The 24083-nt window shown below is 54.0% G+C and overlaps 1 protein-coding gene across 2 annotated transcripts in view; it reads right to left on the bottom strand.

The window, feature by feature from the left end:
• The window catches only part of LOC124789584 (sialin-like), a 121880-nt gene that overhangs the window by 41402 nt on the left and 56395 nt on the right, over positions 1-24083 (bottom strand). For both annotated transcript variants that reach the window (XM_047256991.1, XM_047256992.1), the window contains one exon: positions 12299-12516. In XM_047256991.1, the coding sequence (XP_047112947.1) occupies positions 12299-12516 (218 nt within the window). The remainder of the gene's footprint in view (positions 1-12298; positions 12517-24083) is intronic.

Genomic DNA, 24083 nt, shown 5'->3' on the forward strand with positions numbered 1-24083 from the left:
GAAGAGACACCACCTAACAAGCAGCGCCAGGCGAGCGCGGACCGCATACGGAGCGCCCTACACGAGACGGGCCTCAGACAGCTGCCACAACAGCAGATGGTGGACGACGTGGGCTCGGACGTCCGACGGAGCACCAGAGAAGAGACAACACCTAACAAGCAGCGCCAGGCGAGCGCGGATCGCGTACAGAGCGCCCTACGCGGAACTTGCCTCAAACAGCTGCCACAACAGCACGTGGTGGACGACGTGGGCTCGGACGTCCGACGGAACACCAGAGAAGAGACAACACCTAACAAGCAGCGCCAGGCGAGCGCGGACCGCATACGGAGCGCCCTACACGAGACGGGCCTCAGACAGCTGCCACAACAGCAGATGGTGGACGTCGCTGGCGCGGACGTCCGACGGAGCAACAGAGAAGAGACAACACCTCAAGAGCAGCGCCAGGCGAGCGCGGACAGCACACGGAGGGCCCTACATGAGACGGGCCTCAGACAGCTGCCACAACAGGAGATGGTGGACGACGCAGTAGAGGATGTCCGACGGAGCTCCAGAGAAGAGTCAACACCTAACAAGCAGCGCCAGGCGAGCGCGGACCGCATACGGAGCGCCCTACGCGAGACGGGCCTCAGACAGCTGCCACAACAGCACGTGGTGGACGACGTGGGCTCGGACGTCCGACGGAGCACCAGAGAAGAGACAACACCTAACAAGCAGCGCCAGGCGAGCGCGGATCGCGTACAGAGCGCCCTACACGAGACGGGCCTCAGACAGCTGCCACAACAGCAGATGGTGGACGACGAGGGCGCGGACGTCCAACGAAGCACCAGAGAAGAGAGAACACCTAACCAGCAGCGCCAGGCGAGCGCGGATCGCGTACAGAGCGCCCTACGCGGAACTTGCCTCAAACAGCTGCCACAACAGCACGTGGTGGACGACGTGGGCTCGGACGTCCGACGGAGCACCAGAGAAGAGACAACACCTAACAAGCAGCGCCAGGCGAGCGCGGATCGCGTACAGAGCGCCCTACACGAGACGGGCCTCAGACAGCTGCCACAACAGCAGATGGTGGACGACGTGGGCTCGGACGTCCGACGGAGCACCAGAGAAGAGACAACACCTAACAAGCAGCGCCAGGCGAGCGCGGACCGCATACGGAGCGCCCTACGCCAGACGGGCCTCAGACAGCTGCCACAACAGCAGATGGTGGACGACGTGGGCTCGGACGTCCGACGGAGCACCAGAGAAGAGACAACACCTAACAAGCAGCGCCAGGCGAGCGCGGATCGCGTACAGAGCGCCCTACGCGGAACTTGCCTCAAACAGCTGCCACAACAGCACGTGGTGGACGACGTGGGCTCGGACGTCCGACGGAACACCAGAGAAGAGACAACACCTAACAAGCAGCGCCAGGCGAGCGCGGACCGCATACGGAGCGCCCTACACGAGACGGGCCTCAGACAGCTGCCACAACAGCAGATGGTGGACGACGTGGGCTCAGACGTCCGACGGAGCACCAGAGAAGAGACAACACCTAACAAGCAGCGCCAGGCGAGCGCGGATCGCGTACAGAGCGCCCTACGCGAGACGGGCCTCAGACAGCTGCCACAACAGCAGATGGTGGACGACGAGGGCGCGGACGTCCAACGAAGCACCAGAGAAGAGAGAACACCTAACCAGCAGCGCCAGGCGAGCGCGGATCGCGTACAGAGCGCCCTACGCGGAACTTGCCTCAAACAGCTGCCACAACAGCACGTGGTGGACGACGTGGGCTCGGACGTCCGACGGAACACCAGAGAAGAGACAACACCTAACAAGCAGCGCCAGGCGAGCGCGGACCGCATACGGAGCGCCCTACGCGAGACGGGCCTCAGACAGCTGCCACAACAGCAGATGGTGGACGACGAGGGCGCGGACGTCCAACGAAGCACCAGAGAAGAGAGAACACCTAACCAGCAGCGCCAGGCGAGCGCGGATCGCGTACAGAGCGCCCTACGCGGAACTTGCCTCAAACAGCTGCCACAACAGCACGTGGTGGACGACGTGGGCTCGGACGTCCGACGGAGCACCTGAGAAGAGACAACACCTAACAAGCAGCGCCAGGCGAGCGCGGATCGCGTACAGAGCGCCCTACACGAGACGGGCCTCAGACAGCTGCCACAACAGCAGATGGTGGACGACGAGGGCGCGGACGTCCAACGAAGCACCAGAGAAGAGAGAACACCTAACCAGCAGCGCCAGGCGAGCGCGGATCGCGTACAGAGCGCCCTACGCGGAACTTGCCTCAAGCAGCTGCCACAACAGCACGTGGTGGACGACGTGGGCTCGGACGTCCGACGGAGCACCAGAGAAGAGACAACACCTAACAAGCAGCGCCAGGCGAGCGCGGATCGCGTACAGAGCGCCCTACACGAGACGGGCCTCAGACAGCTGCCACAACAGCAGATGGTGGACGACGAGGGCGCGGACGTCCAACGAAGCACCAGAGAAGAGAGAACACCTAACCAGCAGCGCCAGGCGAGCGCGGATCGCGTACAGAGCGCCCTACGCGGAACTTGCCTCAAACAGCTGCCACAACAGCACGTGGTGGACGACGTGGGCTCGGACGTCCGACGGAGCACCAGAGAAGAGACAACACCTAACAAGCAGCGCCAGGCGAGCGCGGATCGCGTACAGAGCGCCCTACACGAGACGGGCCTCAGACAGCTGCCACAACAGCAGATGGTGGACGACGTGGGCTCGGACGTCCGACGGAGCACCAGAGAAGAGACAACACCTAACAAGCAGCGCCAGGCGAGCGCGGACCGCATACGGAGCGCCCTACGCGAGACGGGCCTCAGACAGCTGCCACAACAGCAGATGGTGGACGACGTGGGCTCGGACGTCCGACGGAGCACCAGAGAAGAGACAACACCTAACAAGCAGCGCCAGGCGAGCGCGGATCGCGTACAGAGCGCCCTACGCGGAACTTGCCTCAAACAGCTGCCACAACAGCACGTGGTGGACGACGTGGGCTCGGACGTCCGACGGAACACCAGAGAAGAGACAACACCTAACAAGCAGCGCCAGGCGAGCGCGGACCGCATACGGAGCGCCCTACACGAGACGGGCCTCAGACAGCTGCCACAACAGCAGATGGTGGACGACGTGGGCTCAGACGTCCGACGGAGCACCAGAGAAGAGACAACACCTAACAAGCAGCGCCAGGCGAGCGCGGATCGCGTACAGAGCGCCCTACACGAGACGGGCCTCAGACAGCTGCCACAACAGCAGATGGTGGACGACGAGGGCGCGGACGTCCAACGAAGCACCAGAGAAGAGAGAACACCTAACCAGCAGCGCCAGGCGAGCGCGGATCGCGTACAGAGCGCCCTACGCGGAACTTGCCTCAAACAGCTGCCACAACAGCACGTGGTGGACGACGTGGGCTCGGACGTCCGACGGAACACCAGAGAAGAGACAACACCTAACAAGCAGCGCCAGGCGAGCGCGGATCGCGTACAGAGCGCCCTACGCGGAACTTGCCTCAAACAGCTGCCACAACAGCACGTGGTGGACGACGTGGGCTCGGACGTCCGACGGAGCACCAGAGAAGAGACAACACCTAACAAGCAGCGCCAGGCGAGCGCGGACCGCATACGGAGCGCCCTACGCGAGACGGGCCTCAGACAGCTGCCACAACAGCAGATGGTGGACGACGTGGGCTCGGACGTCCGACGGAGCACCAGAGAAGAGACAACACCTAACAAGCAGCGCCAGGCGAGCGCGGATCGCGTACAGAGCGCCCTACGCGGAACTTGCTTCAAACAGCTGCCACAACAGCATGTGGTGGACGACGTGGGCTCGGACGTCCGACGGAACACCAGAGAAGAGACAACACCTAACAAGCAGCGCCAGGCGAGCGCGGATCGCGTACAGAGCGCCCTACGCGGAACTTGCCTCAAACAGCTGCCACAACAGCACGTGGTGGACGACGTGGGCTCGGACGTCCTACGAAGCACCAGAGAAGAGAGAACACCTAACCAGCAGCGCCAGGCGAGCGCGGATCGCGTACAGAGCGCCCTACGCGGAACTTGCCTCAAACAGCTGCCACAACAGCACGTGGTGGACGACGTGGGCTCGGACGTCCGACGGAGCACCAGAGAAGAGACAACACCTAACAAGCAGCGCCAGGCGAGCGCGGATCGCGTACAGAGCGCCCTACGCGGAACTTGCCTCAAACAGCTGCCACAACAGCACGTGGTGGACGACGTGGGCTCGGACGTCCAACGAAGCACCAGAGAAGAGAGAACACCTAACCAGCAGCGCCAGGCGAGCGCGGCTCGCGTACAGAGCGCCCTACGCGGAACTTGCCTCAAACAGCTGCCACAACAGCACGTGGTGGACGACGTGGGCTCGGACGTCCGACGGAGCACCAGAGAAGAGACAACACCTAACAAGCAGCGCCAGGCGAGCGCGGATCGCGTACAGAGCACCCTACGCGGAACTTGCCTCAAACAGCTGCCACAACAGCACGTGGTGGACGAGTTGGGCTCGGACGTCCAACGAAGCACCAGAGAAGAGAGAACACCTAACCAGCAGCGCCAGGCGAGCGCGGATCGCGTACAGAGCGCCCTACGCGGAACTTGCCTCAAACAGCTGCCACAACAGCACGTGCTGGACGACGTGGGCTCGGACATCCGACGGAACACCAGAGTAGAGACAACACCTAACAAGCAGCGCCAGGCGAGCGCGGATCGCGTACAGAGCGCCCTACGCGGAACTTGCCTCAAACAGCTGCCGCAACAGCACGTGGTGGACGACGTGGGCTCGGACGTCCAACAAAGCACCAGAGAAGAGAGAACACCTAACCAGCAGCGCCAGGCGAGCGCGGATCGCGTACAGAGCGCCCTACGCGGAACTTGCCTCAAACAGCTGCCACAACAGCACGTGGTGGACGACGTGGGCTCGGACGTCCGATGGAGCACCAGAGAAGAGACAACACCTAACAAGCAGCGCCAGGCGAGCGCGGATCGCGTACAGAGCGCCCTACGCGGAACTTGCCTCAAACAGCTGCCACAACAGCACGTGGTGGACGACGTGGGCTCGGACGTCCGACGGAACACCAGAGAAGAGACAACACCTAACAAGCAGCGCCAGGCGAGCGCGGACCGCATACGGAGCGCCCTACGCGAGACGGGCCTCAGACAGCTGCCACAACAGCAGATGGTGGACGACGTGGGCTCGGACGTCCGACGGAGCACCAGAGAAGAGACAACACCTAACAAGCAGCGCCAGGCGAGCGCGGACCGCATACGGAGCGCCCTACGCGAGACGGGCCTCAGACAGCTGCCACAACAGCAGATGGTGGACGACGTGGGCTCGGACGTCCGACGGAGCACCAGAGAAGAGACAACACCTAACAAGCAGCGCCAGGTGAGCGCGGATCGCGTAAAGAGCGCCCTACGCGGAACTTGCCTCAAACAGCTGCCACAACAGCACGTGGTGGACGACGTGGGCTCGGACGTCCGACGGAGCACCAGAGAAGAGACAACACCTAACAAGCAGCGCCAGGCGAGCGCGGACCGCATACGGAGCGCCCTACGCGAGACGGGCCTCAGACAGCTGCCACAACAGCAGATGGTGGACGACGTGGGCTCGGACGTCCGACGGATCACCAGAGAAGAGACAACACCTAACAAGCAGCGCCAGGCGAGCGCGGACCGCATACGGAGCGCCCTACGCGAGACGGGCCTCAGACAGCTGCCACAACAGCAGATGGTGGACGACGTGGGCTCGGACGTCCGACGGAGCACCAGAGAAGAGACAACACCTAACAAGCAGCGCCAGGCGAGCGCGGATCGCGTACAGAGCGCCCTACACAAGACGGGCCTCAGACAGCTGCCACAACAGCAGATGGTGGACGACGAGGGCGTGGACGTCCGACGGAGCAACAGAGAAGAGACAACACCTCAAGAGCAGCGCCAGGCGAGCGCGGACCGCACACGGAGGGCCCTACATGAGACGGGCCTCAGACAGCTGCCACAACAGGAGATGGTGGACGACGCGGTAGAGGATGTCCGACGGAGCTCCAGAGAAGAGACAACACCTAACAAGCAGCGCCAGGCGAGCGCGGATCGCGTACAGAGCGCCCTACACAAGACGAGCCTCAGACAGCTGCCACAACAGCAGATGGTGGACGACGAGGGCGCGGACGTCCGACGGAGCAACAGAGAAGAGACAACACCTCAAGAGCAGCGCCAGGCGAGCGCGGACCGAACACGGAGGGCCCTACATGAGACGGGCCTCAGACAGCTGCCACAACAGGAGATGGTGGACGACGCGGTAGAGGATGTCCGACGGAGCTCCAGAGAAGAGACAACACCTAACAAGCAGCGCCAGGCGAGCGCGGATCGCGTACAGAGCGCCCTACACAAGACGGGCTTCAGACAGCTGCCACAACAGCAGATGGTGGACGACGAGGGCGCGGACGTCCAACGAAGCACCAGAGAAGAGAGAACACCTAACCAGCAGCGCCAGGCGAGCGCGGATCGCGTACAGAGCGCCCTACGCGGAACTTGCCTCAAACAGCTGCCACAACAGCACGTGGTGGACGACGTGGGCTCGGACGTCCGACGGAACACCAGAGAAGAGACAACACCTAACAAGCAGTGCCAGGCGAGCGCGGACCGCATACGGAGCGCCCTACGCGAGACGGGCCTCAGACAGCTGCCACAACAGCAGATGGTGGACGACGAGGGCGCGGACGTCCGACGGAGCAACAGAGAAGAGACAACACCTCAAGAGCAGCGCCAGGCGAGCGCGGATCGCGTACAGAGCGCCCTACGCGAGACGGGCCTCAGACAGCTGCCACAACAGGAGATGGTGGACGACGCAGTAGAGGATGTCCGACGGAGCTCCAGAGAAGAGACAACACCTAACAAGCAGCGCCAGGCGAGCGCGGATCGCGTACAGAGCGCCCTACACAAGACGGGCCTCAGACAGCTGCCACAACAGCAGATGGTGGACGACGAGGGCGCGGACGTCCGACGGAGCAACAGAGAAGAGACAACACCTCAAGAGCAGCGCCAGGCGAGCGCGGACCGCACACGGAGGGCCCTACATGAGACGGGCCTCAGACAGCTGCCACAACAGGAGATGGTGGACGACGCGGTAGAGGATGTCCGACGGAGCTCCAGAGAAGAGACAACACCTAACAAGCAGCGCCAGGCGAGCGCGGATCGCGTACAGAGCGCCCTACACAAGACGGGCCTCAGACAGCTGCCACAACAGCAGATGGTGGACGACGAGGGCGCGGACGTCCGACGGAGCAACAGAGAAGAGACAACACCTCAAGAGCAGCGCCAGGCGAGCGCGGACCGCACACGGAGGGCCCTACACGAGACGGGCCTCAGACAGCTGCCACAACAGGAGATGGTGGACGACGCGGTAGAGGATGTCCGACGGAGCTCCAGAGAAGAGACAACACCTAACAAGCAGCGCCAGGCGAGCGCGGATCGCGTACAGAGCGCCCTACACAAGACGGGCCTCAGACAGCTGCCACAACAGCAGATGGTGGACGACGAGGGCGCGGACGTCCGACGGAGCAACAGAGAAGAGACAACACCTCAAGAGCAGCGCCAGGCGAGCGCGGATCGCGTACAGAGCGCCCTACACGAGACGGGCCTCAGACAGCTGCTACAACAGCAGATGGTGGACGACGAGGGCGCGGACGTCCAACGAAGCACCAGAGAAGAGAGAACACCTAACCAGCAGCGCCAGGCGAGCGCGGATCGCGTACAGAGCGCCCTACGCGGAACTTGCCTCAAACAGCTGCCACAACAGCACGTGGTGGACGACGTGGGCTCGGACGTCCGACGGAACACCAGAGAAGAGACAACACCTAACAAGCAGTGCCAGGCGAGCGCGGATCGCATACGGAGCGCCCTACGCGAGACGGGCCTCAGACAGCTGCCACAACAGCAGATGGTGGACGACGAGGGCGCGGACGTCCGACGGAGCACCAGAGAAGAGACAACACCTCAAGAGCAGCGCCAGGCGAGCGCGGATCGCGTACAGAGCGCCCTACACGAGACGGGCCTCAGACAGCTGCCACAACAGCAGATGGTGGACGACGCGGTAGAGGATGTCCGACGGAGCTCCAGAGAAGAGACAACACCTAACAAGCAGCGCCAGGCGAGCGCGGATCGCGTACAGAGCGCCCTACACAAGACGGGCCTCAGACAGCTGCCACAACAGCAGATGGTGGACGACGAGGGCGCGGACGTCCGACGGAGCAACAGAGAAGAGACAACACCTCAAGAGCAGCGCCAGGCGAGCGCGGATCGCGTACAGAGCGCCCTACACGAGACGGGCCTCAGACAGCTGCTACAACAGCAGATGGTGGACGACGAGGGCGCGGACGTCCAACGAAGCACCAGAGAAGAGAGAACACCTAACCAGCAGCGCCAGGCGAGCGCGGATCGCGTACAGAGCGCCCTACGCGAGACGGGCCTCAGACAGCTGCCACAACAGCAGATGGTGGACGACGAGGGCGCGGACGTCCGACGGAGCACCAGAGAAGAGACAACACCTCAAGAGCAGCGCCAGGCGAGCGCGGATCGCGTACAGAGCGCCCTACACGAGACGGGCCTCAGACAGCTGCCACAACATGAGATGGTGGACGACGCGGTAGAGGATGTCCGACGGAGCTCCAGAGAAGAGACAACACCTAACAAGCAGCGCCAGGCGAGCGCGGATCGCGTACAGAGCGCCCTACGCGGAACTTGCCTCAAACAGCTGCCACAACAGCACGTGGTGGACGACGTGGGCTCGGACGTCCGACGGAGCACCAGGGAAGAGACAACACCTAACAAGCAGCGCCAGGCGAGCGCGGACCGCGTACAGAGCGCCCTACACGAGACGGGCCTCAGACAGCTGCCACAACAGCAGATGGTGGACGTCGCTGGCGCGGACGTCCGACGGAGCAACAGAGAAGAGACAACACCTCAAGAGCAGCGCCAGGCGAGCGCGGATCGCGTACAGAGCGCCCTACACGAGACGGGCCTCAGACAGCTGCCACAACAGCAGATGGTGGACGACGCGGTAGAGGATGTCCGACGGAGCTCCAGAGAAGAGACAACACCTAACAAGCAGCGCCAGGCGAGCGCGGATCGCGTACAGAGCGCCCTACACAAGACGGGCCTCAGACAGCTGCCACAACAGCAGATGGTGGACGACGAGGGCGCGGACGTCCAACGAAGCACCAGAGAAGAGAGAACACCTAACCAGCAGCGCCAGGCGAGCGCGGATCGCGTACAGAGCGTCCTACGCGGAACTTGCCTCAAACAGCTGCCACAACAGCACGTGGTGGACGACGTGGGCTCGGACGTCCGACGGAACACCAGAGAAGAGACAACACCTAACAAGCAGCGCCAGGTGAGCGCGGACCGCATACGGAGCGCCCTACGCGAGACGGGCCTCAGACAGCTGCCACAACAGCAGATGGTGGACGTCGCTGGCGCGGACGTCCGACGGAGCAACAGAGAAGAGACAACACCTCAAGAGCAGCGCCAGGCGAGCGCGGATCGCGTACAGAGCGCCCTACACGAGACGGGCCTCAGACAGCTGCCACAACAGCAGATGGTGGACGACGAGGGCGCGGACGTCCGACGGAGCACCAGAGAAGAGACAACACCTAACAAGCAGCGCCAGGCGAGCGCGGATCGCGTACAGAGCGCCCTACATGAGACGGGCCTCAGACAGCTGCTACAACAGCAGATGGTGGACGACGCGGTAGAGGATGTCCGACGGAGCTCCAGAGAAGAGACAACACCTAACAAGCAGCGCCAGGCGAGCGCGGATCGCGTACAGAGCGCCCTACACGAGACGGGCCTCAGACAGCTGCCACAACAGCAGATGGTGGACGTCGCTGGCGCGGACGTCCGACGGAGCAACAGAGAAGAGACAACACCTCAAGAGCAGCGCCAGGCGAGCGCGGATCGCGTACAGAGCGCCCTACACGAGACGGGCCTCAGACAGCTGCCACAACAGCAGATGGTGGACGACGTGGGCTCGGACGTCCGACGGAGCACCAGAGAAGAGACAACACCTAACAAGCAGCGCCAGGCGAGCGCGGATCGCGTACAGAGCGCCCTACACGAGACGGGCCTCAGACAGCTGCCACAACAGCAGATGGTGGACGTCGCTGGCGCGGACGTTCGACGGAGCAACAGAGAAGAGACAACACCTCAAGAGCAGCGCCAGGCGAGCGCGGACCGCACACGGAGGGCCCTACATGAGACGGGCCTCAGACAGCTGCCACAACAGAAGATGGTGGACGACGCGGTAGAGTATGTCCGACGGAGCTCCAGAGAAGAGACAACACCTAGCAAGCAGCGCCAGGCGAGCGCGGATCGCGTACAGAGCGCCCTACACGAGACGGGCCTCAGACAGCTGCCACAACAGCAGATGGTGGACGACGAGGGCGCGGACGTCCAACGAAGCACCAGAGAAGAGAGAACACCTAACCAGCAGCGCCAGGCGAGCGCGGATCGCGTACAGAGCGCCCTACGCGGAACTTGCCTCAAACAGCTGCCACAACAGCACGTGGTGGACGACGTGGGCTCGGACGTCCGACGGAACACCAGAGAAGAGACAACACCTAACAAGCAGCGCCAGGCGAGCGCGGACCGCATACGGAGCGCCCTACACGAGACGGGCCTCAGACAGCTGCCACAACAGCAGATGGTGGACGACGTGGGCTCGGACGTCCGACGGAGCACCAGAGAAGAGACAACACCTAACAAGCAGCGCCAGGCGAGCGCGGATCGCGTACAGAGCGCCCTACACGAGACGGGCCTCAGACAGCTGCCACAACAGCAGATGGTGGACGTCGCTGGCGCGGACGTCCGACGGAGCAACAGAGAAGAGACAACACCTCAAGAGCAGCGCCAGGCGAGCGCGGACCGCACACGGAGGGCCCTACATGAGACGGGCCTCAGACAGCTGCCACAACAGGAGATGGTGGACGACGCGGTAGAGGATGTCCGACGGAGCTCCAGAGAAGAGACAACACCTAACAAGCAGCGCCAGGCGAGCGCGGATCGCGTACAGAGCGCCCTACACGAGACGGGCCTCAGACAGCTGCCACAACAGCAGATGGTGGACGACGAGGGCGCGGACGTCCAACGAAGCACCAGAGAAGAGAGAACACCTAACCAGCAGCGCCAGGCGAGCGCGGATCGCGTACAGAGCGCCCTACGCGGAACTTGCCTCAAACAGCTGCCACAACAGCACGTGGTGGACGACGTGGGCTCGGACGTCGGACGGAACACCAGAGAAGAGACAACACGTAACAAGCAGTGCCAGGCGAGCGCGGACCGCATACGGAGCGCCCTACGCGAGACGGGCCTCAGACAGCTGCCACAACAGCAGATGGTGGACGACGCGGGCGCGGACGTCCGACGGAGCACCAGAGGAGAGACAACACCTCACGAGCAGCGCCAAGCGGGCGCAGACCGCGAACAGAACGCCATACGCTGGTCTGGCCTCAGACAGCTGCCACGACCACAGATGGTGGAAGAGCAGGGCGAGGATGTCCGTGGGAGCACCAGGGAAGGGCCAAAACCTCAGGAGTAGCAGCAGGCGGGCCCGGACCACGAACGGAGCGCTCGACACAGGACGGGCCTCAGAGAGCTGCCACAGACGGCGTTCGGTGGAGCACCGGGGAAGAGACAACACCTTACAAGCAACGCCAGATGGGCGCCGTCGGCAAAGAGAGCACCCAGCACCCTCTGGGCATAAATACTGGACAAGATCCTCCAATACGGCAGTCTAAGATAGCACCTGAAGAAGGCAACAAGTTACGTGTCGTAAATATTGTGCCTGAGCGACACAAACATCTGGCAGTAGACCGAATTATTCCACATGTCAAGATCTCGCCGGGAATGTCTGAAGAGTTACAGCTATGTAACTGTTATCAGAAGTGTGTTTTAGCTAACATTGATTACACTGAAGGCCAGTGCAGGTATTTTGTTTGTGACTCTAGACAGTTTTCTTCATTTTATGAGACCTGTCACCGTACTTTTCACGTGCAGCTTATAAAAACTTTCTGTATGGCTGTCAAGAATTGTTTTGGTGATATAGAATCTCCTCATTTGACTGCATTTTCGGTTACTTTCGCTATTGTTGCTGTCACACAGTTGACGACAGTGAGATGAGCGTTTCTGGTGCACAATACCCACTGCAGTCCACCATAGTGCGTCTCCTCCTCTGTGCCAGTAGACAAAGGACCGAGCTGCGTGATGGGAACTGGACTCACCTTGGCGGGCACCTTGCCCAACGAAGCCTCGATGAATCGCCGCTCGGCGGGGTCGATGCGCGGGTGCTTAGCCGGCGTGTCGTAGGCGAGCAGGAACCAGGGGATGCTCCAGAGGATGCCCAGGCCGCCGAACACGTAGAAGACGAGCGGCCAGCCCACCTCGCTATCGCACATCACGCCCGACAGCGCCATCGTGATCACCGTGCCCAGGTAGCCGCCTGTCCACAACAAACAAGTGCGCTCAGTCCAGTGACTCACGCTCATCACTGCACCAGGCAGGGTGCACACACATACACACGTACACTCACCGCTGAGCCAAAACATTATGACCACCTGTAGGTAAAATCTTCTGGGTTATTACGCCGTGTCATATTTCTTCTAAAATGATCGACGTTTCGACCTCTTTTCTGGGATCTTCCTCAGGATCTTCTGGTGTCTACTACTGCTAGAACACTGTCAGAGACGAGTGTCGTGTCTTCTTATGAACGGGAGTTTTCTCGCGTTCGTGCTGGAGAAGTGACGGTATGGGCTGAAATTCATATGGCTACCACTGGTGGGCCATAGTCATAGGCTAATATCCCCGCTCTGATGCAGGAGAAGGAGCGTTGTTGGCTAATCTCTTGTGGATACCTTTGGCGGCCCATCGTCAGGCGTTTATCAAGTGACATGTGGCTGCGGCAAAGTGTATATAGGGCGAAACAGGAAGAACTGTTAAGGAACGCATTAAGGAACACGAACGGCACATGCCGCTAAAACAAAGCGCACAATCAGCAGTAGCAGAACATAATGAGAACTGTAGCGCTGACATCGATTTTAATAACGTACGTGTACTGGCTAAGGAAACAAATATTTATAGAAGAAAAGTCCAAGAAGAGGTTCAAATTTCCAAGAATACATGTAATTTCAGTAGAGAGGACGGATACGGGCTTCCAGCATAATGGCTCCCCGCCATCAAGGAAGTGAATACGCGGCTGCGGTGTGCGAGCGACATAAACAACCCGCTGCAAGTCACCTCGGCGGACTATAATACTTTGGATAGACATTCCCCCTCTCTTGCGCTGTCTGGTTCGAATCTAGCCAATGATGACGACCAACCAATAGCAGTAGCAGGAATTTCAACCAATACCCCTTCTCCAGTGTAAGTGTGGAATAGTGCCTTTCTATCCATTGACGATGGGCCGCCAGTGGTGTCCACAGCAGATTAGCCAACAACGCCCCTTCTTCTGCATCAGAGAGGGAATATTAGCCTGTGACTATGGACCACCAATAGTAGCCATATGAATTTCAACCAATACTGTCACTTCTCCAGCACGAACGCGAGAAAACTCCCCCTTATAAGAGGACGCGACACTCGTCTCTGACAGTGTTCTAGCAGTAGTGGACACCAGAAGATCTTGAGGAAGATCCCAGCAGAGGGGTCGAAAAATCGATCATTTTAGTAGAAATATGACGCGGCCTAATAACCCAGAAGATTTTACCTACAGCGACAACGGGCACGAAAGCCTGCAGAATTACATATTGCCGGCCGGAGTGACCGTGAGTCACTGCCATACAATGCTGTTCTCGCCGGCCGCTTTGGCCGAGTGGTTCTAGGCGCTGCAGTCTGGAGCCGCGAGAGCGCTACTGTCGCAGGTTCGAATCCTGCCTCGGGCATGGATGTGTGGGATGTCCCTAGGTTAGTTAGACTTAAGTAGTTCTAAGTTCTAGGGGACTGATGACCTCAGAAGTTAAGTCCCATATTGCTCAGAGCCGTTTTTTAGTGGACTTTCGCATTTGCGACCCGCATCTTCACTTTAATGACTGCCCATTCGTTTCTCTTTCGTTTACATTCTTTCCTTACTGCTTCACGTGTCTACAAGACCACTAGCAGGCATTCAGCCTCGCAATGGCCTGTGTTCATAATGTTTTGGCTCATCGGTGTACAAAGTACATACCTTTTGGGACACGATGTCTTGAAGGGACAGTCAGTAAAAGAATTTGCAGCAGTAATCCTGATCATTCGAACTCCACACCTGATTGAAGCTATTACGTTGATGCATAACTTCTTACCGTTTTTGTTTAGGATGATGGTATTCCGCTTACTATGGGTTTATTTATCAATCGTCATTCTTTATTTGTAGTTCATTGTTGCTATTTGAGTTCACAAATTGTCATTTCGTCATTTGCGGATAGTGAGTGGAGCAGTGGACGCTAGAAAATGGAGTGTCATGTGGAGAAATCGGAATGTTTCCAACATATTCTTCTGTTTGAGTTCAGTAGAGGGGTGGCAGTAGCGGAGGCAGCCACAAATATTTGTGCCATGTACGGTGGTAGCGCCATTGGACGAAGAACGGCAGTAAATTGGTTTCTCTTTTTAAGGAGGATCATTTTGAGATCAGAGAGTCTTCACTTTCAGGAAGACCTTCGGGTTTTGATGAAGATCGTTTAAAAGCATTAATACACAATGATTCACCTCAATGTACCCGAGAACTAGCAAAGTGACGAACTGTGATCATTCCACCAGCGTACGACATTTGCACTCAATGGAGAAAGTTCAGAAATCTGGTGTATTCGTACCGCATGCTCTAACCCAAAATCAAAACATCAGAGAATGACCATATGTCTAACTCTGCTAGCTCGTAGTCAATTGGCTCGAGACCAACGCCGACCATTCCTGTCCTGTATCGTTACCGGTGACGATAAATGGTGGCTTTACGTCAACAAAAGGAAAGGAAAGGGGTAGCTGAGCCCAAACAAAGCAGCAACTTCCTGTACAAAAACCTGCGCGCATCCATAAAGGGAAATGTTATGCATCTGGTGCAATAGCGAGGGTGTGATGTAGTACGAGTTGCTTCCCCGAGGTGTAACCGTCACTGCCGACATTTATTGTCAACAAATGAGACGTCTTGGAGACGTAATCCAAGACTAACGACCAGGAAGACTGCAAAAAGCGACGATACTCCACGAAAAATTCGCCGGCTTCTTCTATACTGACAAAATACACTACACAGGAGTTGGGTTGACGAGTCGTTTCGCACTCACCTTATTCACCAGATCTTGCGCCCTCAAATTTTGACCTTTTACCCTCTCTATCGAACAACATTCAAGGAACATCCTTCCCGGATGAAAATGAGCTCCGGAAATGACTCGACGAGTTCTTCGCCTCAGATTCAAGTGATTCCTACAGTCACGGAGTCGAACAGTTACCCCAAGTTGACAGATTTTTGTGAACAGCGAAAGAGAATATATTATGAATGACAAAAGGCTCTGTTGTGTTTGCCAAACTTATGGAAAACGCTACGAACGTATGCACCAACCCAATAATATGAATAATTAAGGGAACCCCCACAGCTGTACTGAAACACATTTATTGGGTCACGATCGGTTTCGTTCGTTAGAACATCGGGTTATCGAGTTGTGCCAGTATCATAATTAACGGGTCTCGTTGTCTCACGCAACATGAGACAAAATCTGAAACGGATGATCATATAAACGTTCGACTGACCACCTGGCAGAAATAAGGCGAGCTGCAAGTGCATCCGACACGGCGTGATGTGGACATCAGACTGCTCGCCTTGCTTCTGCCAGGGGTTCGGCAGAATACACTACTGGCCATTAAAATTGCTACACCACGAAGATGACGTGCTACAGACGCGAAATTTAACCGACAGGAAGGAGAAGCTGTGATATGTAAATGATTAGCTTTTCAGAGCATTCACACAAGGCTGGCGCCGGTGGCGACACCTACAACGTGCTGACATGAGGAAAGTTTCCAACCGATTTCTCATACACAAACAGCAGTTGACCGGCGTTGCCTGGTGAAACGTTGTTGTGATGTCTCGTGTAAGGAGGAGAAATGCGTACCATCACGTTTCCGACTTTGATAAAGCTCGGATTGTAGACTATCCCGATTGCGGTTTATCGCAGCAGCATGGACTATCAGCTCGGAGACCATGGCTGTGGTTACCCTTGACGCTGCACCACAGACAGGAGCGCCTGCGATGGTGTACTCAAAGACGAACCTGGGTGCACGAATGGCAAAACGTCTTTTTTCGGATGAATCCGGGTTCTGTTTACAGCATCATGATGGTCGCATCCATGTTTGGCGACATCGCGGTGAACGCACATTGAAAGCTTGTATTCATCATCGCCATACTGGCATATCGGCCGGCGTGGTTCGTCTCGGTCACCTCTTGTTCGCATTGACGGCACTTTGAACAGTGGACGTTACATTCCAAATGGTTCAAATGGCTATGAGCACCATGGGACTTAACATCTTAGGTCATCAGTCCCCTAGAACTTAGAACTACTTAAACCTAACTAACCGAAGGACATCACACACATCCATGCCCGAAGCAGGATTCGAACCTGTGACCGTAGCGGTCACGCGGTTCCGGACTGCAGCGCCTTGAACCGCACGGCCGCCACGGCCGGCTCGTTACATTTCAGATGTGTTACGACCCGTGGCTCTACCCTTCATTCGATCCCTGCGAAACCCTACATTTCAGCAGGATAATGCACGACCGCATGTTGCAGGTCCTGTACGGGCCTTTCTGGATACAGAAAATGCCCGACTGCTGCCCTGGTCAGCACATTCTCCAGACCTCTCACCAACTGAAAACGTCTGGTCAATGGTGGCCGAGCAACTGGCTCATCACAATACGCCAGTCACTAGTCCTGATGATCTGTAGTATCATGTTGAAGCTGCATGGGCAGATGCACCTGTACATGCCATCCAAGCTCTGTTTAACTCAATGCCCAGGCGTATCAAGGCCGTTATTACAGCCAGAGGTGGTTGTTCTGGGTTCTGATTTCTCAGGATCTACGCACCCAAATTGCGTGAAAATGTAATTGCATGTCAGTTCTAGTATAATATATTTGTCCAATGAATACCCGTTTAACAGCTGCATTGCTTCTTGGTGTAGCAATTTCAATGGCCCGTAGTGTATTTATATGACTGTTATCAAGAGAACTAGACCTACTAGAATATGATACTGTCACAACTCGGCAACTCCATCAGGTTCTGACTAAAGAAACCGGTTTTTGACACAGAAAATGTGTACCAGTACAGCTGTCATGGTTTTCATTAATCATTAACATTAGTTTCCAGTACTGCTGATTAGCTTACTTTAGCTATTTGCACGTTCTGCGGATCATATCCACATTTCAATACAGAGATTATGCAAAAACATGGAAAAACCATAAAAATGCATGTTTCAACGTAATGCAGATGTTTGCTATGCCTGTAGGCTGCGCTGTTGTATTTGGCCACGAACGGCCCCTGTGCAATGTCCTCAATACGTTGCAAGTGTCATTCGTGATCAGAGCAGAGTTCTGTGTAGTTGCGGGTGCCTTACTTTGGAGCTAAGTGACTTTCAACGTGGGCAAACTGTTGGTGCCCGAAGTGTTTGGTGTTTCAAAAAGTACCAGATCGGAAGTTTATACCGCATACAGGGAAAGTGGAAAAACGTGATCCGCTACGTCACAACGCGGGCAATAGTGTTGGTTGAGTGACTACGACGGATGGGCATTGAAGAGGATTGCGACGAGAAATAGGAGGATGACAGCTGCAAAAGTCACTGCAGAACTAAAGATCGTACTGGCGAAGCCTGTCAGCACCGAAACAACACGATGGGAGCTCCAGAAGCAGGGAATTTCAGGGCAAGCTTGTAACAGCTGGAAATGCATATCCTCCTATTTCCATCTATTGTACTATAAATTTTTTTCCTTATTTTGTTACCTGAAGATATGACATTTCCGTGTCTTTATATATTGTAATTGTGTTACTATTTGTATGTATGTCGATGTATAATTGGTTTGTTTTGTAAATATTATTTGTATTTTTACGCTGGGTCTTGCCTAGGGAAAACTAGGCTATCGAACGATTACTTCGATAGGTCGTGTGGAAAACCAAAGTGTTTAGGATCTTTGGTAGTGTTAACTCTGCCGCGTGGAGCGCGGGCAGTGGGGAGTCTGGCTGGAATAGGGCGGTGGAGCAGGTGTGTTGAGTGACGCTCCCGCGAGTTGCCGCGCTTCCAGGATTTGGCAGCATGTAATTGCACTCGACTTGCTACGATAGTTTCTGGCATGGTGTCGCGGACGGGAAACATTAACAGGCACACATCAAGAGCCCGTTTCCCCTGGTGCCCGTGTCGAGAAGAAGGCGCGCCAACATCCAGCTTCTGCAACAGCTACGGCCGACATGAGTGATTGTCGCCACCCCCTCGATCGACGACTTCAAACCTTCAATCAACCAACAAGGAAGACTGAAAGCACGATAAGTTTTAGAACTGTATGGCAGACCTCAGCTTTTCAAACTATTCCATTAGCATCACTAAAATACAGCAAAAAGGTTATGAACCTTTGTTGCTCATTGTCCCAATTGCATTACCAAGCAGGGTCCCTTCCTTTTCCGAAATGAACTCGAGTGTTGTTGAAATTCAAACGCCAGCATTAAAGTAATATCATTCGATTTCACTGCTTTAATTTCAAAGTTCAGTTAAGGTATTCATAGCTGGCTACAATATTTAGATTACACAAGCACAAATGAAGAGTGCGAGTTATGTTACCATATTTACCTGTGACTGCAGCTCAGCTTCGTACGTACTAAATTTTACTATTGTTAATTGTTCAGAATCATTTAATTCAAGTTCAAAGTTAAATCTCTTATTTCTAAATTGCGTAGATTCAAGTAGCTTTTGAAATGATTGTTGAGATAGCCCAAGACTAACCTTATTTTATTGAATTTCGTAGGTGTTCAGAAACAAAGTTCACTATTAATTTCAGTCACTAAATTAACTTTCTGTTTTCCGGTTTTATTAATTCTTTTGCTAAATTAAGTCAGAGTGTAGCGAAATTTATTACTTCTGACACACATTCAGTTTTCACACAACACGTGTCAACCTTCAGTTCCCAAGCTTTTAGTGGCAATTATATGTGCAATAACCTTTCTTTTTCAATTATTATAGTTGTTGTCCACAGGACTGGCGACCGTAATTTTCCCCAAATCTCAAATATCTAATTAACGCCAGTTAATTGTTAACGTAACGACCACACATTTACTTTCTTTATTAACTTTACCCCTTTTCGAAATTAATTTCCACCTGTTTCATTTGCATTTTTCCTTTCATTTAGATTTAACCCTTTTCTCTCTCTTTACCGACAGATTAACTTCGGTGACGATTGCTTTTCCCAAATTTCCATTAGGTACACGCGCTTCAATTTTTACTGTCGTTAAGGTCGATAAGTGAGGGGGAGGTTACAAGCTGTACTTCCAAAAACAACTCACCAGTGATCAGTACACGAAAACGTGGTGCCGAAACCATAAAACCTGAGCTATGGAGCAATGGTCGGAGTGTAACACGGCAGGGATCCTGTGATGATTTGGGCAGCCATACCGTAGTATTCCGTGGATACTTTGCAAGGGGACATTACTGTCAAGGTATATAAGAACATTTTGATACAATGTTTGTTCCCCAATCGTGATGCTGTCTTCCGAGACGACAGGCCCTTTGCTCACACAGTACGCAACGTCGAGAACTGGTTTTGTGAGCACGAGGACGAATTGTCGCCACTCCCCTGGCTACCACAGTCACCACATCTCAATATTCTTGAGCCTTTGTGGTCTACTTTGGAGAGAAGTGTGTTGGATCGCTATTTACCTCCGTCACCGTTACCTCAACTTGACTATTTTGCAGAAAGAATGGCATAATATTCTCTTGAAAATCCGCATTTATCCATTCCTAGACGACTGGAAGCTGTCTTGAAAGCCGACGCTTATTCTACATTGATTGAGGCACGATAACGTGTTTTGTTTTTGGTATTTTCATATTTTTGTCCACCCCTGTAAATACTTCACAAATCATTGAGAAGCGCGTTCGCGCAAGGAGCACAGAAAGAACGACTGCTGCAGTGCCTATGTCTACGTTGTAATGGGTCTAATCCTGTTTGCGTCGTTCCTCTGGGTTTAATAAATGGGGGTCTGAAGAATGTCTCTTGATTCTTAACTTAATACTGATTCTCGAAACTTAGTGAGTGAGTTTCCTTATGATACTGAATGTCTATCTTCAGGCGTTTGTCAGTTCATGTTATTCAAAATATACTTGCCGCTCTCCCGTGAGTGACCATTGGTGCCGCGTTTCTTTATATACGCTCATTATCCCCTGCTAGTCCTACCTGGTATGGCTCACACGCACTTGAACAATAGAGAGACTGAGTTCCCACAGTATCATACCAGTTAATCAATATCTACCACCTGCATCACTTACGAGTGATCGTTTCATTACACATGTCAACAAATTGTTATACGTATGTTTATCAGTATCGTACCAATGTGTCGAAATTTACCACTTGCCTCACCTACGAATGATCCTAGGTAATCGTTTCATTTTCTACGACAATGAACTGTTACACATAGGTATTTCTGCAAGTCGACTGATTCCAGCTGTGACGAGTTGCAGCTGTAGTCGTGCGATACTACGGGGTGTCCGGGCTAGAGGTGTACACAAACCAATGCTTATAACTAAAAAACTCGATTTTTTATGTTGTTGAGTATATATCCAGTTGACAGAGACACTCTCCAAAATGTGATTCTTACCATTTCATGAAAATCGCTGAGTCGTATGGCTCATGCACTCAAATGTTTACTTCAAGTAGACAAAACAATGAAAGGTGCAGAGCTAAAGTATGTAACACGTGTTCAGGGGCGTGCAAGAAGGAAATGAAACGTGGCTCCTCCCGCACGTAAATCCATTTATGAAGGGGACATAACTCTTCGAGAAACGGGAAGTGTGCGTTCAAATGCTGGAAAACGTCCTAAAACGCATGTGAATGAAGAGACCGTGGAACGTGTTCGCGAAGCATTGGCTAGAAGGCCACGTAAATACATTAGGCAAGCCAGTAGGGAACTAGCACGACATTACGCACAAACGTCTCCTGTTGCATGCTTACAAACTCCAACTTCTGCGTCATTTTGAGCCTGAGGATCACTGCAGACGACGTGATTTTGCTGTTGAAATGTTGCATCGTACAAACGAAAACAACGACTACCTCAGTACAACCCCGTTCAGTGATGAATCTACCTTCCACATCTGTGGCAAAGTTAACCGACATAACTGTCAAATATGAGTAAGTGAGACCCTAGCAGAGGTGACTGAATGCGAAAGGACACCTCAGAATTTAATGTGTGGTTCTGATTACATAAACATTCTGTGATTCGTCGATTTTCTTTTTATGGAGTCTACAGTGGCAGGGCGCACTTATCTTTACTTGTTAGCGAACTACGCAGTTTCACAGACGCCTCCGGACGTCATTTTCCAACAGTATGGTGCCCCATGGAGATATTACCACATATCTCCATGAGACATCTCCTCAAAATTGTGGAGAGGGGTGGGGGTTCCCATTGCCTGCTGCTGCTGGCCTCTCAGACTGCCGATCTGCCTCCGCCGCTGGATTTTCAGTGTATGCATTGGGGTTTGTCAAGGACATTGCGGAACTAGGTTTCGAGACGTGGCAGATTTGAGGCAAAGGATTTATGCCATAGTAGAGGCCATAACACTTGTCATGCATATGAACATGGGTGAGAAGTCGAGTACCGTTTCGATATCTTTCGAACTACAAACGGTCCCCACACTGAACTGTACCAATATGAATAAAAATGTTTGAGCTCCTATGTACACCGTTGTGCAAATGAAGTTATACAACTTAATAGGTATTGAAATATGAACAAATGTTTTTGCATATCTCCATCCTGGACACCCTGTATTTTTATGATTATTGTGAAGTGCACAGTTTTACATTTTTGAACAGTTAAACTGATAAGATGTGAGGACTTACTTCGTAGAATAAGCGACGAAAAGAATATGTGGAAAACATTATCTAGAATAAGAGGCAGGACGACAGGACGTGAGTGAAGACATTAGGGAGAAACCTCCATGGCACTAGAGTGAGACTTAGGAAGAAGGATGAAAAATTAGGCTTTTACGTCCCGTCGACATCGAGATCGTTAGAGACGGAGCACAACCTCGTATTGTTTCAAGGATGGGGAAGGGAATCGGCTGTGCCCTCTGAAAGGAACCATCCCGGCGTCGGCCAATGCTAGCTTCAACATAAAGGCAGATGCTAGACAAAATGGTTCAAATGGCTCTGAGTACTATGGGACTTAACATCTGAGGTCATCAGTCCCCTAGAACTTAGAACTACTTAAACCTAACTACCCTAAGGACATCACACACATCCATGCCCGAGGCAGGATTCGAACCGGCGACCGTAGCGGTCACGCGGTTCCAGACTGAAGCGCCTAGAGCCGCACGGCCACACCGGACGGCGATGCTAGACAAGCCGGTAGGTTGAGCTGTTGTATTCGGCCACGCACCACATCTCTCCATGAAAAATTTCCCGAGTGTTGGATCGGAAGGGGGAGGGGGGCTCCCATTGCCCGGTCCCTCGGTCTCCGGATCTGACTGCGCTAGATTTCAGTGCAGTGCAGTGTCAAGGACACAGTTACAGAACAAAGGTTCGAGATCTGGTTGATTTGAGACAACGAATTTACGTCGCAATAGAGGCCATAACACTTGTCATGTTTATGAACACGTGGCGAGAAGCGGAGTATCGTTTCGAACTCTGCCGAACTGCAAACGGTGCCCACGTTAAACTGTACTAAAACGAATAAAAATGTTTGAACTCTTGTGTAGAGTTTTGGACAAATAAAGTTATAAAACTTGATAGATACTGAAATATGAACAAATGTTTTTGTTTACCTCTAGCCTGTACGCAGTATGTTTTTCTGCGTTTTGTGAAGTGCTCAACTCTTTATATCACTTGAAAAAAGACGTGGATTAATAAGGTAAGATTGAGGACTTAATTCGTAGAATCGGCGACAAAAGGAGTATGTGGAAAACACTATCTAGAACAAGGAATAGGACGACATGACAAGAGTAAAAACATCGAGGGAAAACTTATCTGCTATTAAAAAAATGGTTCAAATGGCTCTGAGCACTATGGGACTTAACATCTATGGTCATCAGTCCCCTAGAACTTAGAACTACTTAAACCTAACTAACCTAAGGACATCACACAACACCCAGTCATCACGAGGCAGAGAAAATCCCTGACCCCGCCGGGAATCGAACCCGGGAACCCGGGCGCGGGAAGCGAGAACGCTACCGCACGACAACGAGCTGCGAACCCTGCTATTAAAGGAAACCATAGAGAGAAGGAAGAAAATTTAAGGTTATCGTCCCGTCGACATCGAGGTCATTAGAGACGGAGCATAAGCTCGGAATGTTTCAAGGATGGGAAAGGAAATCGTCCATGCCCTTTCAAAGGAACCATCGGGGCAGTGAGCTGGAGCTATTTAGAGAAATCACTGAAAACTTATATCTGGATGGCCGGAACTGTCTTCCTGCCGAATGCGATTCCAGTGTGCTAACTACTGCGCCACTTCACTCGGTGAGAGGGAACTGTGGTGGACAAAAATTACAGGGGAAGTAACAGTTTGGGGTACGTACAACAAATAATTGAGGTCGAAGGATGATAGTGATATTCTGAGATGGCGATGGGGTCACAGGAGACGAAATCGTGGTTGTAAAGCTTAACAGGAAATTATCTCTGGACGTGTAATTTTCCAGTACTTTCAGTGTCACTGTCAACCTGTATCTTTAATGAAATGTAACTGGTGTCCCATCAGAAGAGGTCAATGTTCCGGTAGTGACATAAATAGCTATTTGAAGGAAAAACTTGTACATAAATTTATGCTCTGATATATAGTGAACGCTTTATGCGATTTGACTAGAGATTTAGTTTTGCT

The sequence above is a fragment of the Schistocerca piceifrons genome, chromosome 3 (genome assembly GCF_021461385.2).
Source record: "Schistocerca piceifrons isolate TAMUIC-IGC-003096 chromosome 3, iqSchPice1.1, whole genome shotgun sequence".
NCBI lineage: Eukaryota > Metazoa > Arthropoda > Insecta > Orthoptera > Acrididae > Schistocerca > Schistocerca piceifrons.